At 41.5% G+C, this 27,782-nt stretch overlaps 1 protein-coding gene across 2 annotated transcripts in view; it reads left to right on the top strand.

Moving 5' to 3' along the window:
* Window positions 1-27,782, top strand: part of NDRG3 (NDRG family member 3) — an 83,335-nt gene that overhangs the window by 38,756 nt on the left and 16,797 nt on the right. For both annotated transcript variants that reach the window (XM_065892814.1, XM_065892815.1), the window contains 6 exons: window positions 11,654-11,759; window positions 13,207-13,327; window positions 15,158-15,220; window positions 16,286-16,346; window positions 17,395-17,481; window positions 19,231-19,287. In XM_065892814.1, coding sequence (XP_065748886.1) covers window positions 11,654-11,759; window positions 13,207-13,327; window positions 15,158-15,220; window positions 16,286-16,346; window positions 17,395-17,481; window positions 19,231-19,287 — 495 coding nt within the window. The remainder of the gene's footprint in view (window positions 1-11,653; window positions 11,760-13,206; window positions 13,328-15,157; window positions 15,221-16,285; window positions 16,347-17,394; window positions 17,482-19,230; window positions 19,288-27,782) is intronic.

Genomic DNA, 27,782 nt, shown 5'->3' with positions numbered 1-27,782 from the left:
GGGAAAAGCTGCTGTCTGCCACAATATATCGTTCTTGTAGAATTTGCTGATGATGGAGTGAACTCAAGAATGGAGTTCTTGCTCCTAGGAGAAGAACTCCAGGCCTGGCCAAGGGCTGAGTAGTTTCATGCTGGCTGTTTAATTGCAGTAGCTCTTAAGAGGACTGATTTATAGAACTCTACTGTGAGGACTGGTTTTTAGTGCCACAGTTCAAATGTATGTATGTGACTGCCTCTTCTAAAGGGGTATAAGCAGCTTGAAACTCTTGCAGGTCACTTGCTGAATGGGCGCTGTTACAAGATAAGAATTCAGTGAAGTAAATAACTGAAAGTGCCTTCCACAGAAAAGAGGTGTTTGGAGACATCTGGGATCCAGCCCCCTGCTACAGTCTGTCAGAGAGCTTGACCAGTTCCACGCTCCTCCCCTTGCCTTGAAGGATGTGATTGTGGCCCCAGTCCCCCTTTCAGCCTGTTGTCCCCCTGCTTCCCATTGTACACTCCACCCACTCCCAGGAAAACTAGAATTATTGCTGACCTACCCATCCTTCTGCTTTGTGCTTTTCCTTTCTGATGGCCTTTGTTCACAGGTCCTCCCCTTGAGATGCATACCCGTCCCCTTTTGGTTTTTTTTTCTTTTTTAATGACTGTTATTTATTATTTATTTTCTTATTAGTTACCCATTTTATGCACATCAGTGTATACATGTCATTCCCAGTCGCCCACTTCATCACACCACCGCCACCACCCCCAGCCGCATTCCCCTCTTGGTGTCCATACGTTTTTTTCTCTACTTCTGTGTCTCAATTTCTGCTCTACAAACCGGTTCATCTGTACCATTTTCTAGGTTCCACATATATGCATTAATATACGATATTTGTTTTTCTCTTTCTGACTTACTTCACTCTGTATGACAGTCTCTAGATGCATCCACGTCTCTACAAATGACCCAATTTCATTCCTTTTAATGGCTGAGTAATATTCCATTGTATATGAATTGGATGTGGTACATATGTACCACATCTTCTTTATCGATTCGTCTGTCGATGGGCATTTAGGTTGCTTCCATGATCTGGGTATTGTAAATAGTGCTGCAGTGAACATTGGGGTACATGTGTCTTTTTGAATTATGGTTTTCTCTGGGTATATGCCCAGGAGTGGGATTGCTGGGTCATATGGTAATTCTATTTTTAGTTCTTTTTTTTTTTTTTGTGCAGTACGCGGGCCTCTCACCGTCGTGGCCTCTCCCGTTGCGGAGCACAGGCTCCGGATGCGCAGGCTCAGCGGCCATGGCTCACGTGCCCAGCCGCTCCGTGGCATGTGGGATCCTCCCGGACTAGGGCACGAACCCGTGTCCCCTGCATCGGCAGGCGGAATCTCAGCCACTGTGCCACCAGGGAAGCCCTATTTTTAGTTCTTTAAGGAACCTCCATGCTGCTCTCCATAGTGGCTGTATCAATTTACATTCCCACCAAGAGTGCAAGAGGGTTCCCTTTTCTCCACACCCTCTCCAGCATTTGTTTGTAGATTTTCTGATGATGCCCATTCTGACTGGTGTAAGGTGATACCTCATTGCAGTTTTGATTTGCATTTCTCTAATAATTAGTGATGTTGAGCAGCTTTTCATGTGTTCTTGGCCACCTGTATGTCTTCTTTGGAGAAGTGTCTGTTTAGGTCTTCTGCCCATTTTTGGATTGGGTTGTTTGTTTTTTTAATATTGAGCTGCATGGGCTGTTGATATATTTTGGAGATTAGTCCATTGATTCGTTTGCAAATATTTTCTCCCATTCTGAGGGTTGTCTTTTCGTCTTTATGGTTTCCTTTGCTGTGCAAAAGCTTTTAAATTTCATTAGGTTCCATTTGTTTATTTTTGTTTTCATTTCCATTACTCTAGGAGGTGGATCAAAAAAGATCTTGCTGTGATTTATGTCAAAGAGTGTTCCTCCTGTGTTTTCCTCTAAGAGTTCTATAGTGCCCAGTCTTACATTTAGGTCTCTAATGCATTTTGAGTTTATTTTTGTGTATGGTGTTAGGAAGTGTTCTAATTTCATTCTTTTACATGTAGCTGTCCAGTTTTCCCAGCACCACTTATTGAAGAGACTGTCTTTTCTCCATTGTATATCCTTGCCTCCTTTGTCATAGATTAGTTGACCACAGGTGTGTGGGTTTAATATTGTCTTGATTACTGTAGCTTTGTAGTATAGTCTGAAGTCAGGGAGTCTGATTCCTCCAGCTCCGTTTTTTTCCCTCAAGACTGCTTTGGCTATTCGGGGTCTTTTGTGTCTCCATACAAATTTTAAGATTTTTTGTTCTAGTTCTGTAAAAAATGCCATTGGTAATTTGATAGGGATTGCATTGAATCTGTAGATTGCTTTGCGTAGTATAGTCGTTTTCACAGTACTGATTCTTCCAATCCAAGAACATGGTACATCTCTCCATCTGTTGGTATCATCTTTAATTTCTTTCATCAGTGTCTTATAGTTTTCTGCATACAGGTCTTTTGTCTCCCTAGGTAGGTTTATTCCTAGGTATTTTATTCTTTTTGTTGCAGTGGTAAATGGGAGTGTTTCCTTAATTTCTCTTTCAGATTTTTCATCATTAGTGTAAAGGAATGCAAGAGATTTCTGTGCATTAATTTTGTATCCTGCAACTTTACCAAATTCATTGATGATCTCTAGTAGTTTTCTGGTGGCATCTTTAGGATTCTCTATGTATAGTATCATGTCATCTGCAAACAGTGACAGTTTTACTTCTTCTTTTCCAATTTGTATTCCTTTTATTTCTTTTTCTTCTCTGATTGCCGTGGCTAGGACTTCCAAAGCTATGTTGAATACTAGTGGTGAGAGTGGACATCCTTGTCGATTTTTTCCAGGTTGTCCATTTTATTGGCGTTGAGTTGCTTGTAGTAGTCTCTTAGGAAGCTTTGTATTTCTGTAGTGTCTGTTGTAACTTCTCCGTTTTCATTTCTAATTTTATTGATTTGAGTCCTCTCCCTCTTTTTCTTGATGAGTTTGGCTAATGGTTTATCAATTTTGTTTATCTTCTCAAAGAACCACCTTTTAATTTTATTGTTCTTTGCTACTGTTTTCTTTGTTTCTATTTCATTTATTTCTGCTCTTGCCTTTATGATTTCTTACCTTCTGCTAACTTTGGGTTTTGTTTGTTCTTTCTCTAGTTCCTATAGGTGTAACATTAGATAGTTTATTTGAGATTTTTTTTGTTTTTTGAGATAGGCTTGTATAGCTATAAACTTCCCTCTTAGAACTGCTTTTGCTGCATCCCATAGGTTTTGGATGGTCGTGTTTTCATTGTTATTTGTCTCTAGGTATTTTTTTATTTCCTCTTTCATCTCTTTAGTAATCTCTTGGTTATTTAGTAACGTATTGTTTAGCCTCCGTATGTTTGTGTTTTTTTTGCTGTATGTGGGCCTCTCACTGTTGTGGCCTCTCCCGTTGTGGAGCACAGGCTCCGGACGCGCAGGCTCAACGGCCATGGTTCACGGGCCTAGCTGCTCCATGGCATGTGGGATCTTCCCGGACGGGGGCACGAACCCGTGTCCCCTGCATCGGCAGGCAGACTCTCAACCACTGCACCACCAGGGAAGCCCTGTTTGTGTTTTTTACGTTGTTTTCCCTGTAATTGATTTCTAATCTCATAGCGTTGTGGTCAGAAAAGATGCTTGATATGATTTCAATTTTCTTAAATTTACTGAGGCTTGATTTGTGACCCAAGATGTGATCTATCCTGGAGAATGTTCCCTGTGCACTTGAGAAGAAAGTGTAATCTGCTGTTTTTGGATGGAATGTCCTATAAATATCAATTAAATCTATCTAGACTATTGTGTCATTTATAGCTTGTGTTTCCTTATTAATTTTCTGTTGGGATGACCTGTCCATTGGTGTAAGTGAGGTGTTAAAGTCCCCCACTATTATTGTGTGTCTGTCTATTTCCTTTTTATACCTGTTAGCAGTTGCCTTATGTATTGAGGTGCTCCTATATTAGGTGCATATATGTTTATAATTGTTATATCTTCTTTATTTTAAATTCTATTTTATCTCATATGAGTATTGCTACTCCAGCTTTCTTTTGATTTCCATTTGCGTGGAATATCTTTTTCCATCCCCTCACTTTCAGTCTGTATGTGTCCCTAGGTCTGAAGTGGGTCTCTTGTAGACAGCATATATATGGGTCTTGTGTTTGTATCCATTCAGCTAGCCTGTGTCTTTTGGTTGGAGCATTTAATCCTTTCACGTTTAAGGTAATTATCGATATGTATGTTCCTATGACCATTTTCTTAATTGTTTTGGGTTTGTTTTTGTAGGTCCTTTTCTTCTCTTGTGTTTCCCACTTAGGGAAACACTTGTAGAGCTGGTTTGGTGGTGCTGAATTCTCTTAGCTTTTGCTTGTCTGTAAAGCTTTTGATTTCTCCATCGAATCTGAATGAGATCCTTGCCGGGTAGAGTAATCTTGGTTGTAGGTTCTTCCCTTTCATCACTTTAAGTATATCATGCCACTCCCTTCTGGCTTGCAGAGTTTCTGCTGAGAAACCAGCTGTTAACCTTATGGGAGTTCCCTTGTAATGTTATTTGTTGTTTTTCCCTTGCTGCTTTCAGTAATTTTTCTTTGTCTTTAATTTTTGCCAGTTTGATTACTATGTGTCGTGGCATGTTTCTCCTTGGGTTTATCCTGTATGGGACTCTCTGCGCTTCCTGGACTTGGGTGGCTGTTTCCTTTCCCATGTTAGAGAAGTTTTTGACTGTAATCTCTTCAAATATTTTCTCGGGTCCTTTCTCTCTGTCTCTTCTCCTTCTGGGACCCCTATAATGCGAATGTTGTTGTATTTAATGTTGTCCCAGAGGTTTCTTAGGCTGTCTTCATTTCTTTTCATTCTTTTTTCTTTATTCTGTTCTGCAGCAGTGAATTCCACCATTCTGTCTTCCAGGTTGCTTATCCGTTCTTCTGCCTCAGTTATGCTGCTATTGATTCCTTCTAGTGTATTTTTCATTTCAGTTATTGTATTGTTCATGTCTGTTTGTTTGTTCTTTAATTCTTCTAGGTCTTTGTTTAGCATTTCTTGCATCTTCTCGATCTTTGCCTCCATTGTTTTTCCGAGGTCCTGGATCATCTTCACTATCATTATTCTGAATTCTTTTTCTGGAAGGTTGCCTATCTTCATTCATTTAGTTGTTTTTCTGGGGTTTTATCTTGTTCCTTCATCTGGTACATAGCCTTCTGCCTTTTCATCTTGTCTATGTTTCTGTGAATGTGGTTTTCATTTCACGGGCTGCAGGAGTGTAGTTCTTCTTGCTTCTGCTGTCTGCCCTCTGGTGGATGAGACTATCTAAGAGGCTTATGGACGTTTCCTGATAGGAGGGACTGGTGGTGGGTAGAGCTGGCTGTTGCTCTGGTGGGCAGAACTCAGTAAAACTTTAATCCACTTGTCTGCTGATGGGTGGGGCTGGGTTCCCTCCCGGTTGGTTGTTTGGCCGAGGCAACCCAACACTGGAGCCTACCCGGGCTGTTTGGTGGGGCTAATGGTGGACTCTGGGTGGGCTCACGCCAAGGAGTACTTTCCAGAATTTCTGCTGCCAGTGTCCCTGTCCCTTGGTGAGCCACAGCTGCCCCCCTTCTCTGCAGGAGACCCTCCAACACCAGCAGGTAGATCTGGTTCAGTCTCCTATGGGGTCACTGCTCCTTCCCCTGGGTCCCGATGCACACACTACTTTGTGTGTTCCCTCCAAGAGTGGAGTCTCTGTTTCCCCCAGTCCTGTCAAAGTCCTGCAATCAAATCCCACTAGCCTGCAAAGTCTGATTCTCTAGGAATTCCTCCTCCCGTTGCCGGACCCCCAGGTTTGGAAGCCTGACGTGGGGCTCAGAACCTTCACTCCAGTGGGTGGACTTCTGTGGTATAAGTGTTCTCCAGTCTGTGAGTCACCCACCCAGCAATTATGGGATTTGATTTTACTGTGACTGTGCCCCTCCTACCATCTCACTGTGGCTTCTCCTTTGTCTTTGGATGTGGGGTGTCTTTTTTGGTGAGTTCCAGTGTCTTCCTGTCGATGACTGTTCAGCAGTTAGTTGTGATGCAGGTGTTCTTGAGAGAGGGAGTGAGAGCATGTCCTTCTACTCCGCCATCTTGAATCAGTCTCCCCTTTTGGTTTTATTTTGTGGGGTTTTTTGGGGGGTGGGTGGGGGGTAAGGGTGAGATTGATTAAGTACTAAAGATAGAGGTGACTTTATTCTCATTTGGGGAGAAAAAAAAGAAACTTATCTAAAAAGCTTAGGCCTTTTATCACCACCCCCAATCTCAGTTCCCTTTTCCCCTGTCACTAGAGGGTTTATTTCTCTGGCAAGCTCTGTTATAGCACGGGCGTGACGGCTGCCAACTGCCCAAAATTCACATCCTTCCAGCTTATAAGCCTCACTGCTAAGAGAAGAGATCTTTACCTGTAACTTGAGGGAAAAGGCTAGGGGAGGGGCTTCCCTGGTGGCGCAGTGGTTGAGAGTCCGCCTGCCGATGCAGGGGACACGGGTTCGTGCCCTGGTCCAGGAGGATCGCACATGCCGCGGAGCATGGCCACGGAGCCTGCGCGTCCGGAGCTAGGGGAGGAGTCTTATTGGCTTAGTATGGGACACGTGTGTGTGGGTCACATGCATATCCCTGGACTTCTCACTGTGGCCAGAGAGTGGGGTGTCTGAACTGGCCAAACCTGGACCCCTTCCTACCTGGACTAGAGAGTCCATGTTCTGAAGGTGTTCTGTTGCATGTGGGTTAAATAGTCATTCACTCTTTTTCTCCTCATTGTTAGCTAAGGCTGTGTGAAGAAGATACTGAAGTTGGCTTTAAAAAGACATATAGGAAAAGATAGATTTTATGTTGACATATTGCAGAAGAAGCTTTCAAATGAAGAGCATGATTTGTAGGAAGTCTGAGCGTGTGGGTAGTTGAAAAGTAAAAGTTGATGTCTCAAAGAATAGTGATTTAACCAGGCTGAAAGATCTAAGAGGTGAGAGGGGAGAGAGCTGAGGCTAGAGTCAGGGAGAATGTATTATAGAACTTAAAGAAGGAAAATATGATTTACTCATAGGCAGAAAGGCTGAGTAATTGTGGAGGCAGATTCTTTTACTATGGGATTAAATGAAGTCGTGCAAATGAACTTTATACCACCACACAGGGGTAAGACAGTGGGGGCATTATATTAAAATTTCCTATGTAATAAATAACAGAAACTATGCCCAAGGCTCATACAGTAGCCTGCTTATTAGAAACAGAATAAAACTCATACTAATAAAGAATGTTGACATTTCCAAGAGTATGTTGTCCTACAAGTTTACCTAAACTGTTTCAGACTGGCCAGGGAGAGGAAGAAGCACTAATAGACGTGACGTGATTAAAATTTAACTACGTTCAGAGAGGTATGACAAGTCAGATTGCGTGATAACTCTGGTGATTGCACATTTAGCAGAAGGAAAAGGACTCAGAAAAAAAGGTGAACACTGATTATTATCAATTAATGGTAATATCCTAATCTCTCAACTACATCTTTGATTAAGAGGGAGAGGCAGTCTAAGATGGAGAAGTATGTTGTGGACCAATACGATTTCAGGTGGTTTTATAATCCTGGAGAATAAAGGATCATGTTTTAAAAGTGCATAGTCTTGGAGGTGGTAAGTAATCAGAGAGTGCTGGGAAAGATCTATGACCAGAGCCTATTGGACAGTTTCACTGTGCAGTCATACCCTCTAGAATGCTGGGGTGAAGGGTGAGGTAACTGGAGAAACAGCCTTTGCAGCAGCTGATAGTTGGCTAAAGCAGAAGGGTGGCAGCAGCATCACCCCTGGAGTGCCCTGACCACTGAATCAGCTCCATAGCCAAGGTCTCTGCACACTCATCTCCAGATAGAGACCTGTTCAAGCCATTCACATATAAGGTCACAAAGGATATATTTACAAATCCACATGGATGTGAGTGTCTCCTTTCTTTTTGTATTACTTTGAAAATGAAGAGAAACCATAAGAGATACTGACAACCAAGGGTTGCTCCAAAGAGGGCAACAGGTTTGACAGATAGGGCCCAGGACTCTTGGCCTTTTGATACTTTGGTCACTACACAATTTGAGGGCGTATTATGGGGAGGTAGGGGCTAAGATCTCCCTAAAAAGTTGAAATTTTGTAAGCCAATTTTAACTCTGAATTTCATCCAGATTATGAAATGATGACAAAGTAGTGACTTTGCCCTGTTGCCTCGTCTGCTTTTTTTTAAGGAATTCCTTAATTTTTATTATTTATTTATTTATTTATTGGCTGTGTTGGGTCTTCGTTTCTGTGCGTGGGCTTTCTCTAGTTGCGGTGAGCGGGGTCTGCTCTTCATCGCGGTGCGTGGGCCTCTCCCTGTCACAGCCTCTCTTGTTGTGGAGCACAGGCTCCAGACATGCAGGCTCAGTAGTTGTGGCTCACGGGCCTAGTTGCTCCGCAGCATGTGGGATCTTCCCAGACCAGTGCTTGAACCCGTGTCCCCTGCATTAGCAGGCAGATTCTCAACCACTGCGCCACCAGGGAAGCCCGCCTCGTCTGTTTTTTAAATGTGTTCTCTCTCGCCCCATCTGTTTTATCTCCCTTTTCATCATCCTTCTGAACTTCCCTGACAGCTCACTATCCCCCTCCCTCCACTTGGCACCCTCCCTTTTCCTGCACACACTATCCCCATCAATTACCAGGTCTTAGGAGGTCCTGCTAACCCTAGGGCCAAAGTGTAAGTTGTTTTTTTTCCTCAGTTCTCCGTATCACAGCTGAGACCAAGCCAGGATATTTATGCAAGACTCTCCTGAAGGCTTAGATATGACACAGGAAGGCTCCAGCAACTTGACTGTCAGGATGACAGATGGTTGTGCATTCTCTTCAATTTGGGTTCTCCTGTATTGTCACTCATCTGGCAGGGGCTGGTTTCTCCCTGTCTCCCTCTTTGCTCTTTCTTTCTCTCAAGAAGTGTAACGTGAGAGAGATCGAAGACTCCTTAAGTTCATTTTCGGAATATATCACCTCCCAGAAGGAATCAAGTCCTAACTTTAGTGTACATTCCTTCTCCAAGTTTTTATACTTTAAATATATGTATGTAGGGACTTCCCTGCTGGTACGGTGTTTAAGATTCCGAGCTCCCAATGCAGGGGCCTGGGTTCGATCCCTGGTCAGGGAACTAGATCCCACATGCATGCCGCAACTAAGAGTTTGCATTGCCACAACTAAGAGCCGGTGCAACTAAATAAATAAATATTTAATATATATATATGTATATATATATATATATATATGTAAACATGTACAGTCTGTATAGTGTTGCTTTTTAAAACTATCCACATACGTAAGTCATATATACAGATCCTTCTGCATTTCTACTCAGCGTTGTTTTTTCAAGATTTTCTCTGTGTATTAAGGCTTATAGTTCTAGTTCATTCATTTTTGTCTGCATCTCATTATATGAATGTCATAATTTGTCAGTTTCCTTACTGATGACTAATTAGACTACTTTCAATTTTTTGACATTATAAATAAGGCCTCAGTGTATATGTATATATGTATATATATCTGCACATATCTTTTGTGTGTGAGTGTGTTTGAGAATCGCTTTAGATTATCCCTAAAAGTAAAATTGCTGTAGGGTAGACATCTTTTAACTTTACTAGAAATTACCAAATTTTTCTCCAGAGTAGTCGTTCCAGGTTACATGCCTACCAATAGTGTATGAAAGTTCTTATTTCTCTACATCTTGGCCAACACTTGGCATTATCTGACTTAAAAATTTTTGCCATTCTGGTATGTATGAAATTGCATCTCATTGAATTTAATTTGTACTTTCCTGACTGCTAACAGAGTTAATGTCTTCCTCTTCAATTTTCCATCACAGCATCCTATTTATTTCTTTCACAGCTCTGATCACAGGCTATTGTTATGGGTTGGTTGGTTTGTGTGTTTATTGTCGGCCTCCCTGTGTAGAACGTAATCTCCGTGAGAGCATGGATCACATCTCTCTTGTTCACTGTTTTGTGCCCAGAGCTCAGTCCAGGGTCTGGTAGTAGGGCTTCACTAGATACGTAGTTGTTTAGGGAATGAGCCTGATGATGGTGGTGGAGGAGGGTCCTCAATAAGTGACATTACCACGTGAGAAATATTCATACAGCAACAGGAATTTATGTCTTTATATTCCTCCCATCCAAACCCTGTACTTTATTTCATAGCCAGTTCACAGTGCCTGATTCTCTCCTTCATTTCTTTTTTTTTTTTTTTTCTCCTTCATTTCTTATTCCCCCTTTTCAAGCCTTTGAAGAGGATGTAGCAAGCAGTAATAGAGGACAGCAGAAATATTGAATCACTTGTGGTTAGATTTACTAGAGAGATACCTGCTCTAGCTTGCAGCCCATGATTTGAGATATACTGACGTTCAATTAGTGTAAGATTGTTCTGTGCCCCACATGAGAGAAGGAACCAAGGCTCTGATGAGGTTCACTATTAGGTAGGAAATTAAGTTGGAAGTGCTTTGCCTTTGTTGCGATTCTTATTGACAGAGTTATTTTGTCTCAGCTGCTGTAACACTTCCTGAGATAGGTACGGACTTTGTCAGCAAAAATTCACTAGGCTAGGTGTGATAATTCATTTTTAAGAAATATAGATGTTGAAGAAGACTAGAATAAATCTCAGTTACTTTTTCTAGAGTCTCTTTCTTTTCTACCCAACCACTCTTAGTGCTGGTCCCAGTAGCTCTGATTTCATCTTGTTCTAGCTTTATTCAGTTCCTGAGCTCTGCTCTGGCTGCATCTTAAATTTTACTCATTGCCTTGGTTAGGACCCTTTAGGATGCAGGGAACAAACCCACCCAAATAGCTTAAACCAGAGGCAATCCGGGGATGTCTCAGAACTTAACAGCACACACAACCGGAACCAGGAATTAAAGTGGTGGAAATGCCTACTGTAAGCTCGCAAGTTTACTTCTCTTTTCAAGAGAAGAACCAAGCTGAGGATGGAATCTCTTAGTCCCAATTACAGATTCTCAGGGAAGGATGCTGACCTAGCATGGACCAAATGCCCACGTGACTCCAGTGAGCCATGGCCATAAGGTTATAGTCTACAGACAAGGCGGCCAAGAGCCACTCCTGTACTGTATGGATGACACAGAAGGGCAGCTCCCAGGGAAGGGGAGAGATTTTAGGCAGATACACCCATAGGTGCTGTTGAAATGATCAGTTGTTGGACATGCATTTAGAGGCTCTGAAGCCTCTGCCTTTTTACCCAGCAGCTTCTTCACATCTTCTGCTTCCTTAACTTTCCTTTCCCCAGGTTTTACCTGGCTCCTCACTCAACTTGCTGATCTCCTTGCCATAGCCAGTTGCGAATATATTCTCAGCAGATCCCTGGCTTCCCCCACTTAAGAAAGTGAGCTTTGTAGATAAGGTATATTTTTCCTTAGTTTGTTTGTTTATCAGAAAGGAATTAAAAAGTAGGAATATTCTGTATGATATAGCATCCGTCTAGTTGGCTTATAATTCAGCTATGATGTGTCCTGCCCCAGCTAGTGGGAAGCAGCAGTGAACTGGGTATTGTGAAACTTCAGTAACCTGGGAAGTCTATTCTGCCCTTGCTGAGACCTTTATGTTCTCTTGTTACAGGAACATGATATAGAAACAACTCACGGTATGGTCCACGTCACTATAAGAGGCCTACCGAAGGGAAACAGACCAGTTATTCTGACATACCATGACATTGGCCTCAATCGTATGTATTTGATTTTATACCTTCCCTATTTTATTGTAATACATAATCTTTGTATATTTTTTTAAAACACACAAGAAACCCCAGTATACTGATAAACCATAGGTTTTCTCCTCTATACGTTAAGCTTCCCTCCTCATTGCTACATGTTAATGGCAGAATTAAAGTTCCTGGGAAGTATGCAGTTGAATGCGTTTTGGGGGATACTGGGATTATATCTCACTTTGTGTCATATCTGCTAAAGGACTGAAGATTATATGATGAACTGGTTAAGAAAGTAGAACTAAAATCAGGTTTTTTTAAAAAACAATCTGTGCTTTGGTTTTTTTCATAAACCAAATTTTCGGGTTAGAAAATTCAGAGCTTGAACTTAACTTTGTTGTGAGCTCTTCAATAAATTAGTAAAAGTATTCTTATTATAGTCTGTCATGAGTGACTTTAATTAATTTTTAACATCTTTACTGGAGTATAATTGCTTTACAATGGTGTGTTAGTTTCTGCTTTATAACAAAGTGAATCAGCTAGATGTATACATATATCCCCATATCACTTCCCTCTTGCATCTCCCTCTATCCCACCCCTCTAGGTGGTCACAAAGCACCGAGCTGATCTCCCTGTGCTATGAGGCTGCTTCCCACTAGCCATCGATTTTACATTTGGTAGTGTATATATGTCCATGCCACTCTCTCACGTTGTTCCAGCTTACCCTTCCCCCTCCCCATGTCCTCAAGTCCATTCTCTAGTAGGTCTGCGTCTTTATTCCCGTCCTGACCCTAGGTTCTTCGTAACAATTTTTTTTTTTTTTTAGATTCCATATATATGTGTTAGCATATGAGTGACTTTAAATGGACTTCTCTAGATGGTAATATAAGATTCTGGCCCTAGCCCCAGGCATACAGAGTCTACGTACATGTCTTTCCTTGCACGCTCCTCTGGCTTTCAGAGGTGGCCTGCATTTGAAGTTACAGTCTAGTGCTGGAGCTTTTGTTGCCTCTTTAGCATGAGAAGGAATTTAAGCAGTTCCACCAACAGGGTAGAAATTGAAGCAGAAACCCCTCCCTGCACCCCAGCAATGTTGTCAAGAGACACAGTCTTCCACATGGTGAATGTAAGCAGCCTAAGATACTCACTTTAGCCGGGTTCTTGGGATACGGTCAGTATCTCTCTGTTAGGTAGGGGAATAAGATGCATGAAAAATGACAGTATTATGGGTGTAAGATTGTCTTGTGAAACACCAGGATTGGTTTCCTCTTTGTAGACATTCTGTAGAATTGAGGATTAGTTATCCTTTTCAAGTTGTTAAGATGGCTGGTAGTCAGCCAGACACTTCACTTTAGTGAAACAGTGATTAAAAGGGGGTGAAAGAGGACGATGATGTGGAATTGATTGAGTAGAGGAAAATTGGGGAGAAACGGAGAGCTTGTGCCTTACGAGTGTTTTGCTCTTGCAGATAAATCCTGTTTCAATGCATTCTTTAACTTTGAGGATATGCAGGAGATCACCCAGCACTTTGCTGTCTGTCATGTTGATGCCCCAGGCCAGCAGGAAGGTGCACCCTCTTTCCCAGCTGGGTAAGACCACAAGCAAGACCTTCTGGAAGACACGCACTCAGAGAGCAAACGGCTAAGCTCCAGCGGGAGCAGTAGCCATGTGCTTCCCTCCAAGCTGGTTTTAGCACAGCCTACAGGTTATACTTGTCAACCGACCATCTGCAGATTTTCTCTCCTTGTTCTGAGAGGACTGTCACGTACAGTCTAGTCACGAAAACTGCATGTTTTCCCATATCCAGGAATGGCCCTCCATGAATGGGAGCCAATCACAAGGCATTAGTGTCTGGAACACCCACTTCTCACTGTCTTTTAACTGTCTCCTTCCTCATCTATTTTAAATCTGTCATTTTTGTGTCCCTCCCTGAAACTCCAAACTACCTAGGCCCAAACTCAGGTCCCTCTGAGCTTCCTGGGAGCACCTCCCCACCCTTACCTTCAGTCTGGTGACAGGAATTTGAATATCAGTATAACCATTTATTTGGAGGAGCTGCCCTGTCAGCTAGAGGTGCATTTAACTGGACATGGACATGGAGCTCTCAGCCTCATCCTAAGCCTGCTTTGCATGGTGGAGCCACGGTCTCCCTGACTCTTCCCTGGACAGCATAATTATTGAGGAGACCTTGGAGGAGGAATGAAAGCACAAGCGGTGGAATGCTAATTCTTCCCCTCTCCCTTTACTCATCTCCAGAGCTGCCTTTGCCAGTGACTGCTGTGAAATGGACCATTGCAGTGTTAGAATCATAGCTAACACTTACCTAGTACTCAAACAGTATTCTTGACGCTGCATTGCATACTTTACATTTATTAACTCACTTAATCCTTACAACCCTATGGGATAGGTTTACTGTTATTCCCATTGTACAGGGGAGGATATTAAGGCCCAGAGATATTAAGTACCTTGGCCAAGCTTACATAACAAATAAGTAATAGAGCTGGGATTTTAACCCAGGCATTCTGGCTCCAGAATCTATGTTATTGACTATGTCCAAGCTATTCTGTGCCTTAAACACAAATTGGCCAGTGACCAGTTTATATCCAACAAGATTTAGATCCAGTTCCTTTTTTCTGTTTTACGTACAAATGGCTCAAGAGCACTCCAGTGCTTGAAGTGTTTCAAGCAGAGGCAGGCTGACTTCCCTGTCAAACGTAGAGCAGATCCTGCCCCATATGTAGGGGGTTGTCTGAAGATCCCTTCCATCTTTGATGCTGTAATTTCTATGGACACTTCCTACTTCTCTTGGATTCTTGGTCTGAGTCAGTTTTGGGCTTGCCTGACCATCTTAGGATCCAGTGGCTTAGATCATGAACCAAATTCAAAAGCAAATAATAAAGTAACCGGGTTATTCTAGGCCTAAGTAAAACAAGTCAGCCTCTATGATGAGCAGCCCAGGATTTGCGACTGTGCCTGGGCCCAGTAAAGCTTTGTTTACTTTTGCACTTAGCTGCCTAAACTTAAGCAGCAGACCAGGAGCAGTAGGTTGACTCTTACTGCTGGAAGTTTACTGAGCCTGAACCCCAAATGAAGTGGTTATTAGGGGTTTGGAAACACCCTGGAGAGAACCGTATTACCTGTTCTTTTCAAATGGCTTCCTCTCGTCCCAGAGATTGCTCTTCAGGTTATAGAAACACGTAGGAGTTTTTTTGTTTGTTTTTTACTTTCCTCTTAGTGTGGCAGTTGTAGAGAGTCACACAACATGCCACAGTCATTTCCGGGTACTACATCACCTCCTTTGAGCCTTTGGTAAAGGGAATGCTTTTATCTAAGAACCCTGTACTTTTCTAGCTGTTCTGGTGATTGGGAACTGTGAGTACCTTCTAATGTATGTAAGGAGGTATCCTTCTGGATTTCAGGTACCAGTATCCGACAATGGATGAGCTGGCCGAAATGCTGCCTCCTGTTCTCACCCACTTAAAGTAAGTTCATTCTGCAGTTCTTTCGCATGGTTTTTGTTTTTTTGTTTTTTCACACTTTCTACTATGTGTCTGATCTGGGGGATATGATGATGAGCAAAACAGTATCGTCACTACCCTCGTGGAGCGTGGAGCTTACATTTTGGTGTGGGAGATAATTGACAACAAGGAAGCAAACAAATAGTCACAACTTACGTGCCATAGAAGAAGTCAGTGGGGATGTTGTGATAGAGGATAAGGGCAGGGTGTACACAGATAAGGCTAATGGAGGATTGCCTCTCTAAGAAGGAGTCCTTTAGATTGAGACCTGGAGGATAAAAAGGAGTTACCTAAACAGAGAGCCAGGACAAGAGGATTCCAGACAGAAGGAATATGTCCAAAAGGCCTGAGCCAAGTGAGCAAGTGGGAGAAAGGCACAGGGTGAAATCTGAGAAGTAGACAAGGACCAGATTGCACAGGTCTCACAGATCAGGTAAGAATTTGGGATTTTATTCAAAAGACAAAAAACACCGAAGGGTTTTAAGTGCTATCCAATTTAGTCTTTTAAAATGATCACTCTAGATATGTAAATTGCTCATCTGTAAAAGAATTTACATTTTTAAAAAGAAATTACTCCAGCTGTGGAGAGAATGGTTTAGAGAGGGGTAAAAGAGAAAAAGCAAGGGACCAGTTAAACTGTTACAACAATCAGGCAAGTAAGTGATAATGATAGCTTGGTACTGGATACTGCCCAGGGGATGGAATGGAGTAGGAGCAGGCAGATGGAAATACTTTGAAGGTAGATTTGCTGATGTGTTGGATGTGGAGGTATTAGGAGAGTGAGCTGTCAAGGATGACTCCCAGGTTTTAGTCATATTTCATTTAATCCGTAAAATCAACTTAGAAGTAGGTGGTCATATTCTTGTTTTATAGGTAGGGAACCCAGGCTCAGGAAGTTAAAGAAACCTGACCAAATTCTGCATCCAGTAAGCATCAGAGCCAGATTTGAACCCAAGTGCATTCTTTTCATTATGCCATCCTACCTCCAAATGAGTTAACCCTATCAATGTTGGTGTGTCCCATTCACAGTCTGAAAAGCATCATTGGGGTTGGAGTTGGAGCTGGAGCTTACATCCTCAGCAGATTTGCAGTAAGTACATGGAGGATTAGTCTCAACACCCTTGAGGCACTGCCTAGGTCACAGCTCTTACTGCTGTGTTAAATGACAAGCAACTGTTGTGGGATCTTATGTCAGTTTTTCTATAAATTCTGTCAACAGATACAGGTTTGTATAAGGCCTTGCTTTGTACTTATAGCACCTGAAGAATAACAAATGAGGGCAAGATATCATCAATAAAAATAATTCTCAGAGAATACTTACGGTGGAATTTCTTACAACCATTAAAATTTTGTAAGAAGAGCTTGTAATGATATGCAATTCACATACACCACAACCTTAACAAAAAGGTTAGAATACAGATGCACATAAAGTTTGTCATAGGCATAGGAAAGAACTGAAAGAAAACATGAAAATACTAACAGAGTGATGTTGTGTGGTTAGATAATATGAGATTTTATTTTCTGCTTTTTATAATTTCTCTGTTTATCAAATTTTCTATAGTGAGCATAATCGGAGGGGGAAAAGTAAGCTGGAAAGTTTTTAGCTTACATAGAAATGTTCTTATTGATTTTTATTTAAGGAACTCTTTCCCAAATGCCTCCTGGGCGAAGGGCAGTCTTCTGGAGGGTGGTATCACCTATTCATGTGGTTTTAGAAAAAAACTTAAGAAGTTGCTACTGGGGACAAGGTGTATGAGTATGAAATAGCCAGTCTAAGCCTCAGTAGCCCCTTATGCCCTGTAGTCCCCAGGGCACTGCCCCAGCAGGGGAGACCCACCATGAGCTAAACAACTGTAGAGATACCAGGTGCCGTCCTCTCCTGTGGAAATAAAAACCGTCTCCCCCGTAAATCTTTGCCAGGTGAGATCATGTGATGGTAGTTTAGGAAGCTGGTTTTCCAGATGCTAAGCTAGATTTATAGAGCTACTTTTCTAAATATCCTCCCTAGCACCTCTCTGACCTTTCTTACTTTCAAATCTGAGGCATTGAGGCCTTGTAAGAGGTGACTAACCATGCTGCAGTATTTTTAGAAGAAGCTGAGAGTGGGGCTCTTGACTGTTGTCTTTGTCTTGTTTCAGCTCAGTCACCCAGAGCTCGTGGAAGGTCTCGTGCTCATTAACGTTGACCCTTGTGCCAAAGGCTGGATTGACTGGGCAGCTTCCAAAGTAAGACCAGTGTCCATTGGCTCATCTCTTGGTCCCTTCTCAAAATGGCTTATCTGGTTTTTATTTTTTCATTCATACAGTCAAGGGCAAGAAGTTTTAAGTATACAGCTTGATGAATGTTTACACATGTAATCACCACTTAGTCAATATACAGAATATTTCCAGCTCTGTGCTTAATACTTCCTCCCTTTCCCAGAAGTAACTGTTATTCTGACTTCTACCACCATAGATTGGTTTTATATATTCTTAAACTTCGTATCCTTGGAATAATAGAATATATATTCTTGTGTATCTTGCTTCTTTGATTCATCATTGTCTGTGAGTCTCAGTCACAGATGGAATACTATGCAACCAAAAACTTATGGGGTTTTTTTGGTTATTTAAGGAAATGTGAAAATTCTCATGTTTAAAAAAACAAATAATAAAATTTTGTTAAATATGTATATGCATTTATAAGGAAAATAATTTGCTACGGGTAGTTACATCTTTGGCTGGTAGCATTACAGATGATTCTTATTTTTATTTTATGTATTCTATGTTTTCCTAATTTTCTATGAGAAACATGTATTACTTTCATAGTTACTTTGAAATATTAAACTATTCCACCTGCCAGCAGACCAGATTCTAAAAAGTTTATCCATTCCTCCCCACATTTAACTTCTGGAGAAATGATGTATTTCCTAGCTTTGGATGAAATATATTAACAGTGCTATTGCCAGATGCTATGGAAATTCTTTCTTACAACCTGACTTATTTAAAATTTGTTTTAATTCCCATCTAGGATGTGGGTACATTAAAACTTACCTGGACACTCTTCATAACGTGATACAACCTCGTAAAAATTCTTATAAAGCTGTAGAATGACCTTATGAGTATTAAACATGAAATGAAATAGGTTATTAATTCTTACTATCTTTAATGTATAACCTGTGGATCACTGATAACCCATGTGAAGATTTCTGGGCTTCTTTCTTCCTTAATCTTTCTGGGACTACATGACCCTGCTCCACCCATATCCACATCTGTCCCCCTGATTTCCTCTTGTCCATCTCCACCCCCAACTCAGTACTTCACCTCTGATCCAAGTCAGCAGTAGGAACTGAGCATAAAAGCAACAAAGAAGGAAGGCTTAAGGGAATCAGCAACATAATTTGAGATGGAAATTTTTCTGAAAATAGACTAACAGTCTGCAGATTTACACAGATTGATGCATTTATTAGACTGTGATGTGCATAGTTTTGAAATGGGAAAAATTAGGAGAAAAATGTTCAAAATGCAAGAACATTCTGTAAACATAGCAGTTTCCTCCCACTACTTGAAATGAAGATAGCAAAACTAAAAGAAAAAAATCGTTTTTTCTTTTGGATGGCTTGGGAGTAGTTGTAAGTCGTTCCTTATTAACTGTAAACCCAGTGTAACTGCAGAAATACAGGCAGGAATGAAGCAGCTAATAGCTGTGAGTTCTCGGTCCCACGTTTTCCAAGAAGCAACGGCAGCATTTCTTCTAGCCACCTATTTCAAAGCAGGCTACATTATTACCCTGGAAGGAAAACTTTTCTTTTTTTTCTGACTTGTTTCTTGTTCTCGGGTTTCCTGGGACCACCATCTCATGAAAATGTGTGACACTGAGTTCTGTTGTTTATTTGTTGAAGGATAACATATATACAAGAAAGTGCACCAGTGAAGTGGACAGCTTGATGCATTTTTACCCATGCTAACTCCCTTGACACGAAGTTTTTATCTTTCTAGCTCTCGGGCTTGACAACCAATGTTGTGGACATAATTTTGGCTCATCACTTTGGGCAGGTAAGTGCCTGTGCCAGCCAGGAGAGGGGTGTGTTTACTGGCTTGTGTGCAAAGTCTTACTCACCTCAGGAAAGAAGGGGTGCCCCAGAACTCACCTGATCCCAGTGGGTTACCACTTTCAGTGCCGTGTGAGATGCACGTGGCCCAGCAAAGGCCAGTCTTAGGGGAGAGGCATGAACTCAGTGCCACGTGGCTCTTGGCATTTGGAGAGAGGAGAGAAGGCAGCCCCCACCGCCCACCTGTTCCCTGTGAGCAGATGCCATCTGTTCATGTTTGACAACATCATGTGCGTCACCAAGCATCTCTGGAGCCAAATGAGGGAAGGGCTTTACAGAAATAGAAGTTTCAGAGAAAAAGAAACTAAGAATGTTAGTGCTGAAAGAACCTTAGAGATTATCTTGTTCAAACCCCATGTCTTACTGGTGAGGAAACAAGTCCACGGAGGAAATGACAATTATATGGATAATTGTTATGTGAAAGAGGGGATCCCAGTCCTCTTTTCAGAGAGAAAGTGAGTTGGATAACAGAAGTCTTACACCAATTACAATGTGTGTTTTCTCCTACACCACCAAACAATTCTCAGACACCAGCTGGGTGTCCTGCAGTTCAGCTCAATGATGCCACTGTCTACCTGGAGATAGGTCAGATCCAAAAGATGAGGGCTCGGCCCTAACCACCAGGCCACCACCACTGCTCCCCCTTCCCCCACTTCAGCCACCAGTTGCCACTCCAGGTTGTCACCTGTGCTTCTGACCAACCAGCTATATAGATCAGAGGTTCCAACGGCCCCCTCCTTGGGTTCAGTTAATTTGCTGGAGTGGCTCAGCAGAACTCAGAGAAACATTGTACTCACTAGATTACGGGTTTATTATAAAAGGGCATATGACTCAGGAACAGCCAGATGAAAGAGGTGCATAGGGCAAGTCATATGGAAAGGGGCACGGAGCTCCCATGCCCTCTAGGGTGCACCAGTCTCCCAGAACCTCCACGCCTTCACCAACCCGGAAGCTCTGCCACTCCCGTCCTTTTGGGGTTTTATGGAGGCTTCATTACAGAGGCATGATTATGTGGCAATCAGTTCAATGGCCAGCTCCTCTCCCCTCCCCGGAGGTGGGGACTGGGTGGGATTGAAAGTTCCCACCCTCTGCTCACAGGGGCTGGTTCCACCTAGAAGTTACTTAGGGGCTTTCCTAAAATCACATCATCAACAAAAAAAGATACCTTTATCAATCTCATCAGTTTGGAAATTCCAAGCATTTTAGGAGCTCTGTGCCAGGAGTGGATGAAGACCAGACACATATTTCTTTCTTTTTTTTTTTTTTTTTTTTGTGGTACGTGGGCCTCTCACTGTTGTGGCCTCTCCCGTTGCAGAGCACAGGCTCTGGACGTGCAGGCTCAGCGGCCATGGCTCACGGGCTCAGCCACTCCGCGGCATGTGGGATCTTCCCAGACTGGGGCACGAACCCATGTCCCCTGCATCGGCAGGTGGACTCTCAACAACTGCGCCACCAGGGAAGCCCCAGACACATATTTCTTATTATAAATCACAACATCACAGATGACCTATGAAGAAGGAATAAATGAGTAATGAGTTTGGAGAGCTGTGAGGTGTCTGGAGTTGGGGAGATGAAAACAATATAAATAGGAGTAATGCAGGCTCAACTGTCGTCTCTGTACTGAAGGAAAATGGTTGGTGGGGAAAAAATTAGCATTTACTGAGTACTCATTCTCTGTAAAGCACTTTGACCAGTACTTTTAGGTACAAACTCAGTTATTTTTCATGTGGTTCTATTAGACTTACTTTAAAATGGAGGAACTAAGGGCCAGAGAGGCAGCGTAACTTGCCACCATTGTCCAGATAGCAAGTGGTTTGAATCCAGGTCAAGCTAACTCCAGAGCCCATAGTTTTTTTCTTTCATTGAGATTTTATTTTATCAAAGGTACAAATTCATACATATTTTAGAGTAGAGAAGTTCTGCAGGGCTTATTACAAAGAATCTGCCACTCACCCTATTTCCTTCTTCTTAGATTAATTCTTTTAGCTGATTCTTTTGGGTTTTGCCTCTTTAATTATTTACTTGCATATAGTAAAGGACACAAATCATAAGTGCATCTCAGTGACCTTTTATATTACATACATATACTCCTTTGTAACCACCACCAAATCAAGATACAGAACATTTCCATCATCCCCATAAGTTTCCCTCATGCCCTTTCCTAATCGCTATAATCCCCCTCCCCAAACAAGGTATTCACTATTCTGTCACCTCTATACATTATCTTGCCTGTTCTTAAACTTCATATAAACGTAATTACAGTGTACACTCTTCTGGGTCTGGCTTCTTTTACTCGGTATAGTCTTTGAGATTCAGCCATGTCATTCTATGTATCAGTAGTTCATTCTTTTATTCTGTGTAGCAGTCCATTGTTATATACCATGAATGTTCCTATGAACATTTGGGTTGTTTCCAATCTTCTGTTTTTGTTTTACTATTATATTTATTTATTATTATTTTTTAAATTTTATTTATTTATTTTTGGCTGTGTTGGGTCTTCATTGCTGCACGTGGGCTTTCTGTAGTTGGGGCGAGCAGGGGCTACTATTCATTGCGATGCGTGGCTTTCTCACTGTGGTGGCTTCTCTTCTTAGAGCATGGGCTCTAGGCACATGGGCTTCAGTAGTTGTGGCACGAGGGCTCAGTAGTTGTGGCTTGCGGGCTCTAGAGCGCAGGCTCAGTAGTTGTGGCACATGGGCTTAGTTGCTCCGCGGCATGTGGGATCTTGGACCAGGGATCGAACCTGTGTCGCCTGCATTGGCAGACAGATTCTTATCCGCTGGGCCACCAGGGAAGCCCTGTTTTACTATTATAAATAAAGCTTCTATGAACATTCTTTTTTTTTTAATATTTATTTATTTGGTTGCACTGGGTCTTAGTTGTGGCAGGCAGGCTCCTTCATTGTGGCATGCAAACTCTTAGTTGCGACATGCATGTGGGATCTAGTTCCCTGACCAGGGATCAAACCCAGGCCCCCTGCATTGGGAGCACAGTCTTACCCACTGCACCACCAGGGAAGTCTCCTATGAACATTTTTATATGTGTCTTTTTGGATATATGCTTCCATGTCTCTAAATATGCATATATTTCCACTTGTTGATTTTTCATTTGTGGGCATTATCTGTTGGCATTCCATTATGAAAGATGATTTCTCTCATATACACATACACACCGACCCCATGACACATGTTTGTGTTTTCCACCGCTCTATCCTCCCAATATAATGTAATTTGGTTTAGATCAATTTCCAGCATTTACACTAGCATATAAATGTTATTCAGAGCTGAGCCATGACAGATTTCTTTTTCTGTACATTTCCCCTTTACCAAGTGACAGTGTTAGAATTTTTAAGTAAGGACCACTGGGGGGACACTGCAAGGTGATACTGGCAGGAAGGCACTTCCTTTCCTTTTTAAAAAAAATTTAAGACTTCCCTGGTGGCGCAGTGGTTAAAAATCTGCCTGCCAATGCAGGGGACATGGGTTTGAGCCCTGGTCTGCGAAGATCCCACATGCCTCGGAGCAGCTAAACCTGTGTTCTACAACTACTGAGCCCACGCACCTAGAGCCGGTGCTCTGCAACAAGAGAAGCCACCACAATGAGAAGCCCCCACACTGCAATGAAGAGTAGCCCCCGCTTGCCGCAACTAGAGAAAGCCCGCGCACAGCAACGAAGACCCAACACAGCCAAAAATAAATTAAAAAAAAAAAAAATTTAGCCCAAGAATCAGGGCTTGCCACACAGAAGGCCTGGTGACACTCATCTCAGCAGTCTTCAGGTCACACTTTCTCCATCCTGTGGGCTGTTTCCAGGGTCCAGTCAGGAGACAGAAACCACACACTTCGAGTTGAGAAAATTTAACATAAAATATTGTTAACTAGTAGAAGGCTGCTTACTTCTCAAAGAGGTGAAAGAGGACTCTCAGGTGTCCAAAAGTAGCTGGTGGAAACCAGCAGCTACTCCTAGGCAGAGTGCATGTGGACACTCAGGGAACTAACGACTTAGTTGGGCCCACCCCCACCAAGCCTGAGAGTCATGCCTCTTCAAGGAAGGTAAGGTTTCCACAGAAAGTACAACCGGCCAGGAGTGAAAAAACCTGCCAGAGGGTGAGGGCCGTAACTGGTCCATAGAGCCACTCACCAGATGAGGGAGACATTTGTCTAAAATAAGGTCTGAACAGCTGCAGAAGCTCCAGAAGCTGCAGCCGGATGGGGGAGAACCTGGGCCTAGGGTGCAGCTACAGCTTTTCTACGAGAATTCCTGACACCTTGAGCCAGGGCTCCTGTGCTAAATTTTAAAAAGGGACTGGCAAACGGAAAATGTTTATGCATTCTAGCTCCAGTACAACAAAGAACAGTGGATCTGAGGCTGAGGATAACTGGCACAGGTTCTTTGCCCGATGGCTAGTGATCCCTGTCTGTCCGAATTTTATAAGGGTGGATCACTGAAAGGCCTGTGTGCACCAGGTGAGGCTTATCCCTTGGGTGATTAGACTGGGCCATTTCCTTGGGGAGCCCCTGATGTCAGCAGCTTTAGGTCTTTTCTCTGGGACCGGTCAGATTCCCCAGATAAGCTTTGAGGTTACACACCAGACACTAATGTTAGTATTCTTGGAGCCAAGTTCAGAAAAAGACCGAGAGCCTCAACATTCAGGCTTTAAACTTTCACTTTTCAGTATGGTGGGCCTGTGGTCTTCCAGATCAAAGACCTTGTGTTTTATCGTTTCCAGAGAATAGACCTTCAGTCTTCTTCTGAGGTGGGAAAAGGGAAGTCCCCCAGAATGCAGGGGAGGGTTCTGGAGCTCCGGCTGCTTTATGCTTTGTTCCCATTGGACCACAGGTGCAGATAATTAGAATGATCATAGTCTTTGGTTTGTAATACACCCTCATCATTCATTGGTCCATGCACATAGTCCACTTTTATTTAGTTAATTAGCTAGTTATTTTTAATAATGTAATAAGCACCCAAGATACTACCACCCAAAGCAAAAGCTAGGGTTTGACAGTAACCTGCATCTAACCAAATGATACTCTGAATTAACCTGTCCCCCTTCTTTTCTCACCCTCAGGAAACTATCATCTTTTATCAGTCCTTTGTTTTCCTTTATGATAGTCTTACTGAATTTATATGTATTCTTTTACATTATGTGCATATTTCTAATTATAAAAGGATATTATGCTGATGTAATTTGGGGAACTTTTTTCACTTAAAATTGCCAAGATTGGGCTTCCCTGGTGGCACAGTGGTTGAGAGTCCGCCTGCTGATGCAGGGGACACGGGTTCGTGCCCCGGTCCGGGAAGATCCCACATGTCATGGAGCGGCTAAGCCCGTGAGCCATGGCCGCTGAGCCTGTGCTCCGCAACGGGAAAGGCCACAGCAGTGAGAGGCCCGCGTACTGCAAGAAAAAAAAAAAAAAAATTTCCAAGATTTATCCACATTACTGCTGGATGACTGTGAACAGTTTTGTATATGCTTCCTACTTTATTCGTACACAAGTCCATCTTGGGTTTAAGTTTAGGAGTGGAATTGCTGGGTCTTAAGTGTTCATATGCCATAAAGTTCACACTTTTAAGGTTTAGTGGTTTTTAGTATATTTATGGAATTGTGTAACATTGCACTATCTCATTTCAGAACATTTCCATCACCCCCAAAACAAACACCATACCTCTTAACAGTCACTCCCTGTTCTCCTTCCCCCTGTACCTGGCAACCACTATCCTACTTTCTGTCTCTGTGGATTTGCCTATTCTGGACATTTCTTAAATGGAATCATATAATATGTGGCATTTGTGTCTGACTTCTTTTACTTAGCATGTTTTTGAAGTTCATCCATGTTACATCATGTAGCAATACTTCATTCCTTTTTATGGCTGAATAATATTTCAGTGTATGGGTATACCACATTTGGTTTATTAGTTGATGGACATTTAGGTGTTTTCCACCTTTGGGCTATTATGAAAAATGTTGCTATGAACATTCATATACCACTTTTTACATGGACATATGTTTTCAGTTTTCTTGAGTATATACCTAAGAGTGGAATTGCTGGGTCACATGGTAGCTGTGTTTAACATTTTGAGAAACTGCCAGACTGTTTTCCAAAACGGCTGCACCATTTACAGTCATACCAGCAAAGCATGAGAGTTCCAGCTTCTCCACGTCCTTGCCAACATTTGATGTTGTCTGTCTTTTTGATTATAGCCATCCTAGTGGGTGTGAATTAGCGTCTCATTATGGTTTTGATTTGCATTTGTTTATCTTCTTTGGAGAAGTGTCTATTAAAACCTTTTACCCATTTTTTAGTTGGGTTATTTATCATTTTATTATCAAGTTGAAGATTTCTTTATATGTTCTTGATACAGATCTTTAGATATATGAAATGCAAATATTTTCTTGCATTTTGTGGGTTGTCTTTAACTTTCTTGATGGTGTCCTTTGAAGCACAAAAGTTTTTATTTATTTTTGTTTGTTTAACCTAATGAAAGCATCTTTTTTTGTTTTGTTTACATTTTATTGAGGTATAGTGTTGATTTACAATGTTGTGGTAGTTTCAGGTATACAGCAAAGTGAGTCTGTTATACATATATCCACTCTTTTTTAGATTCTTTTCCCATATAGGCCATTACAGAGTATTGAGCAGAGTTCCCTGAGCTATATAGTAGGTCCTTATTAGTTATCTATTTTATATGTAGTATTGCGTATGTGTCAATCCCAGTCTTCCACTTTATTCCTCCCCCCACTTATCCCCCCAGTAACCATAAGTTTATTTTCTACATGAAGCACAAAAGTTTTAATTTTGATGAAATCCAATCTATTTTTCCTTTTGTTGCTTGCACTTTTGGTGTCATATCTAAGAAACCATTGCTTAATCCAAAGTCATGAAGATTTACTCCTATCTTTTCTCATAAGATTTTTATAGTTTTAGCTCTTAACATTTAGGTCTGTGGTCTATTTTGAGCTAATTGTTTGTACATGGTGTGAGGTTGGAGTACCAGTTCATTCTTTTATATGTGAAAATCCAGTTGTCCCAGTACCATTTTAAAAAGGACTTTTCTTTGTCCAGTGAATTGTCTGGGCTCCCTTGTTGAAAACCAGTTGACCATAAATGTAAGGGTTTCTTTTGGAAGGCTCATTTTTATCCTATTGCTATTTGTCTAGCCTTATGCCAGTATCACAGTGTCTTGATTACTGTATCTTTGTAGTAAGATTTGAAATAGGGAAGCGTGAGTTCCTCCAACTTTGTTCTTTATCAAGATTGTTTTGGCTGTTAAGGATTCCTTCCATTTCCATATGAATTTTAGGGTCAGCTCATCCATTTCTGCAAAAGAGCTAACTGGGATTTTTATAAGGATTGTGTTGAATCTGTAGATCAATTTAGGGAGCTTTGCTATCTTAACAATACTGTTTCAATCCATGCATATGGAGTGCCTGTCCAGTTATTTGGGTCTTTTATTTTCTTTCGGCAACGTTTTGTAGTGAAGTCTTCCCACTTCTTTTGTTATATTTTTTCCTAAGTATTTTATTTTGGGGGTGCTATTATAAATGGAAAGCTTTCTTAATTTCATTTTTGAATTGTTTATTGCTAATGTATAGAAATACAATTAAGTTTTGCATATTGATCTTGTATCCTTCAACCTTGCCAAACTAATTTATTAGCTCTAATTGTTTTTTTGTGGAGCCTTAGGATTTTCTACATACAAGATCATGTCATCTGCAATAGACACAGTTTTACTTCTTCCTGTCCAGGCTGGATGTGTTTTATTTCTTTTTCTTGCCTAAGCAGAGCTTTCTAGACCCTGGATAGAACCTCTGGTACAGTGTTGAATAGAAGTGATAAGTGGACATCCTCATCGTGTTTCTGATCTTAGGGGAAGCCATTCAGTGTTTCACCATTAAGTATGATGTTAGCTGTGGATTGTTCATAGATGTCCTTTGTCAGGTAGACGAAGCTCTCTTCTATTCCTAGTTTGTTGAGCACTTTTATCATGAAATCGTGTTGGATTCTGTCAGATGCTTTTTCTGTATCTATTGAAATGTATGTGTGACTTATGTTCTTTATTCTTTTAATATGGTGTATTACATTTATTGATTTTTGTATGTTGAACCAGCCTTGCATTCTCTGGATAAATTCCACTTGCTCATGGTGTTTAATCCTTTTTATATGTTGTTGCATTTGGTTTCCTAGTATTTTGTTAAGGATTTTTGTGTCCATATTCATAAGAGACATTAGTCTATAAGTTTCTTATGTTGTCTTTGTATGGTTTTGGTATTAAGGTAATACTTGACTTCATAGAATGAGTTGAGAAGTATTCTCCCTTTTATTTTTTGTAAGAATTTTGGAAAGATTGCTGTTAATTCTTTAAATGTTTGGCAGAATTCACAGTGAAGCCATCTGGGCCAAAGTTTTTCTTTATGGAAAGTTTTTATATTACTAATTT

The sequence above is a fragment of the Phocoena phocoena genome, chromosome 15 (genome assembly GCF_963924675.1).
Source record: "Phocoena phocoena chromosome 15, mPhoPho1.1, whole genome shotgun sequence".
Lineage (NCBI taxonomy): Eukaryota > Metazoa > Chordata > Mammalia > Artiodactyla > Phocoenidae > Phocoena > Phocoena phocoena.
This window is presented reverse-complemented; position numbering and strand designations above follow the sequence as displayed.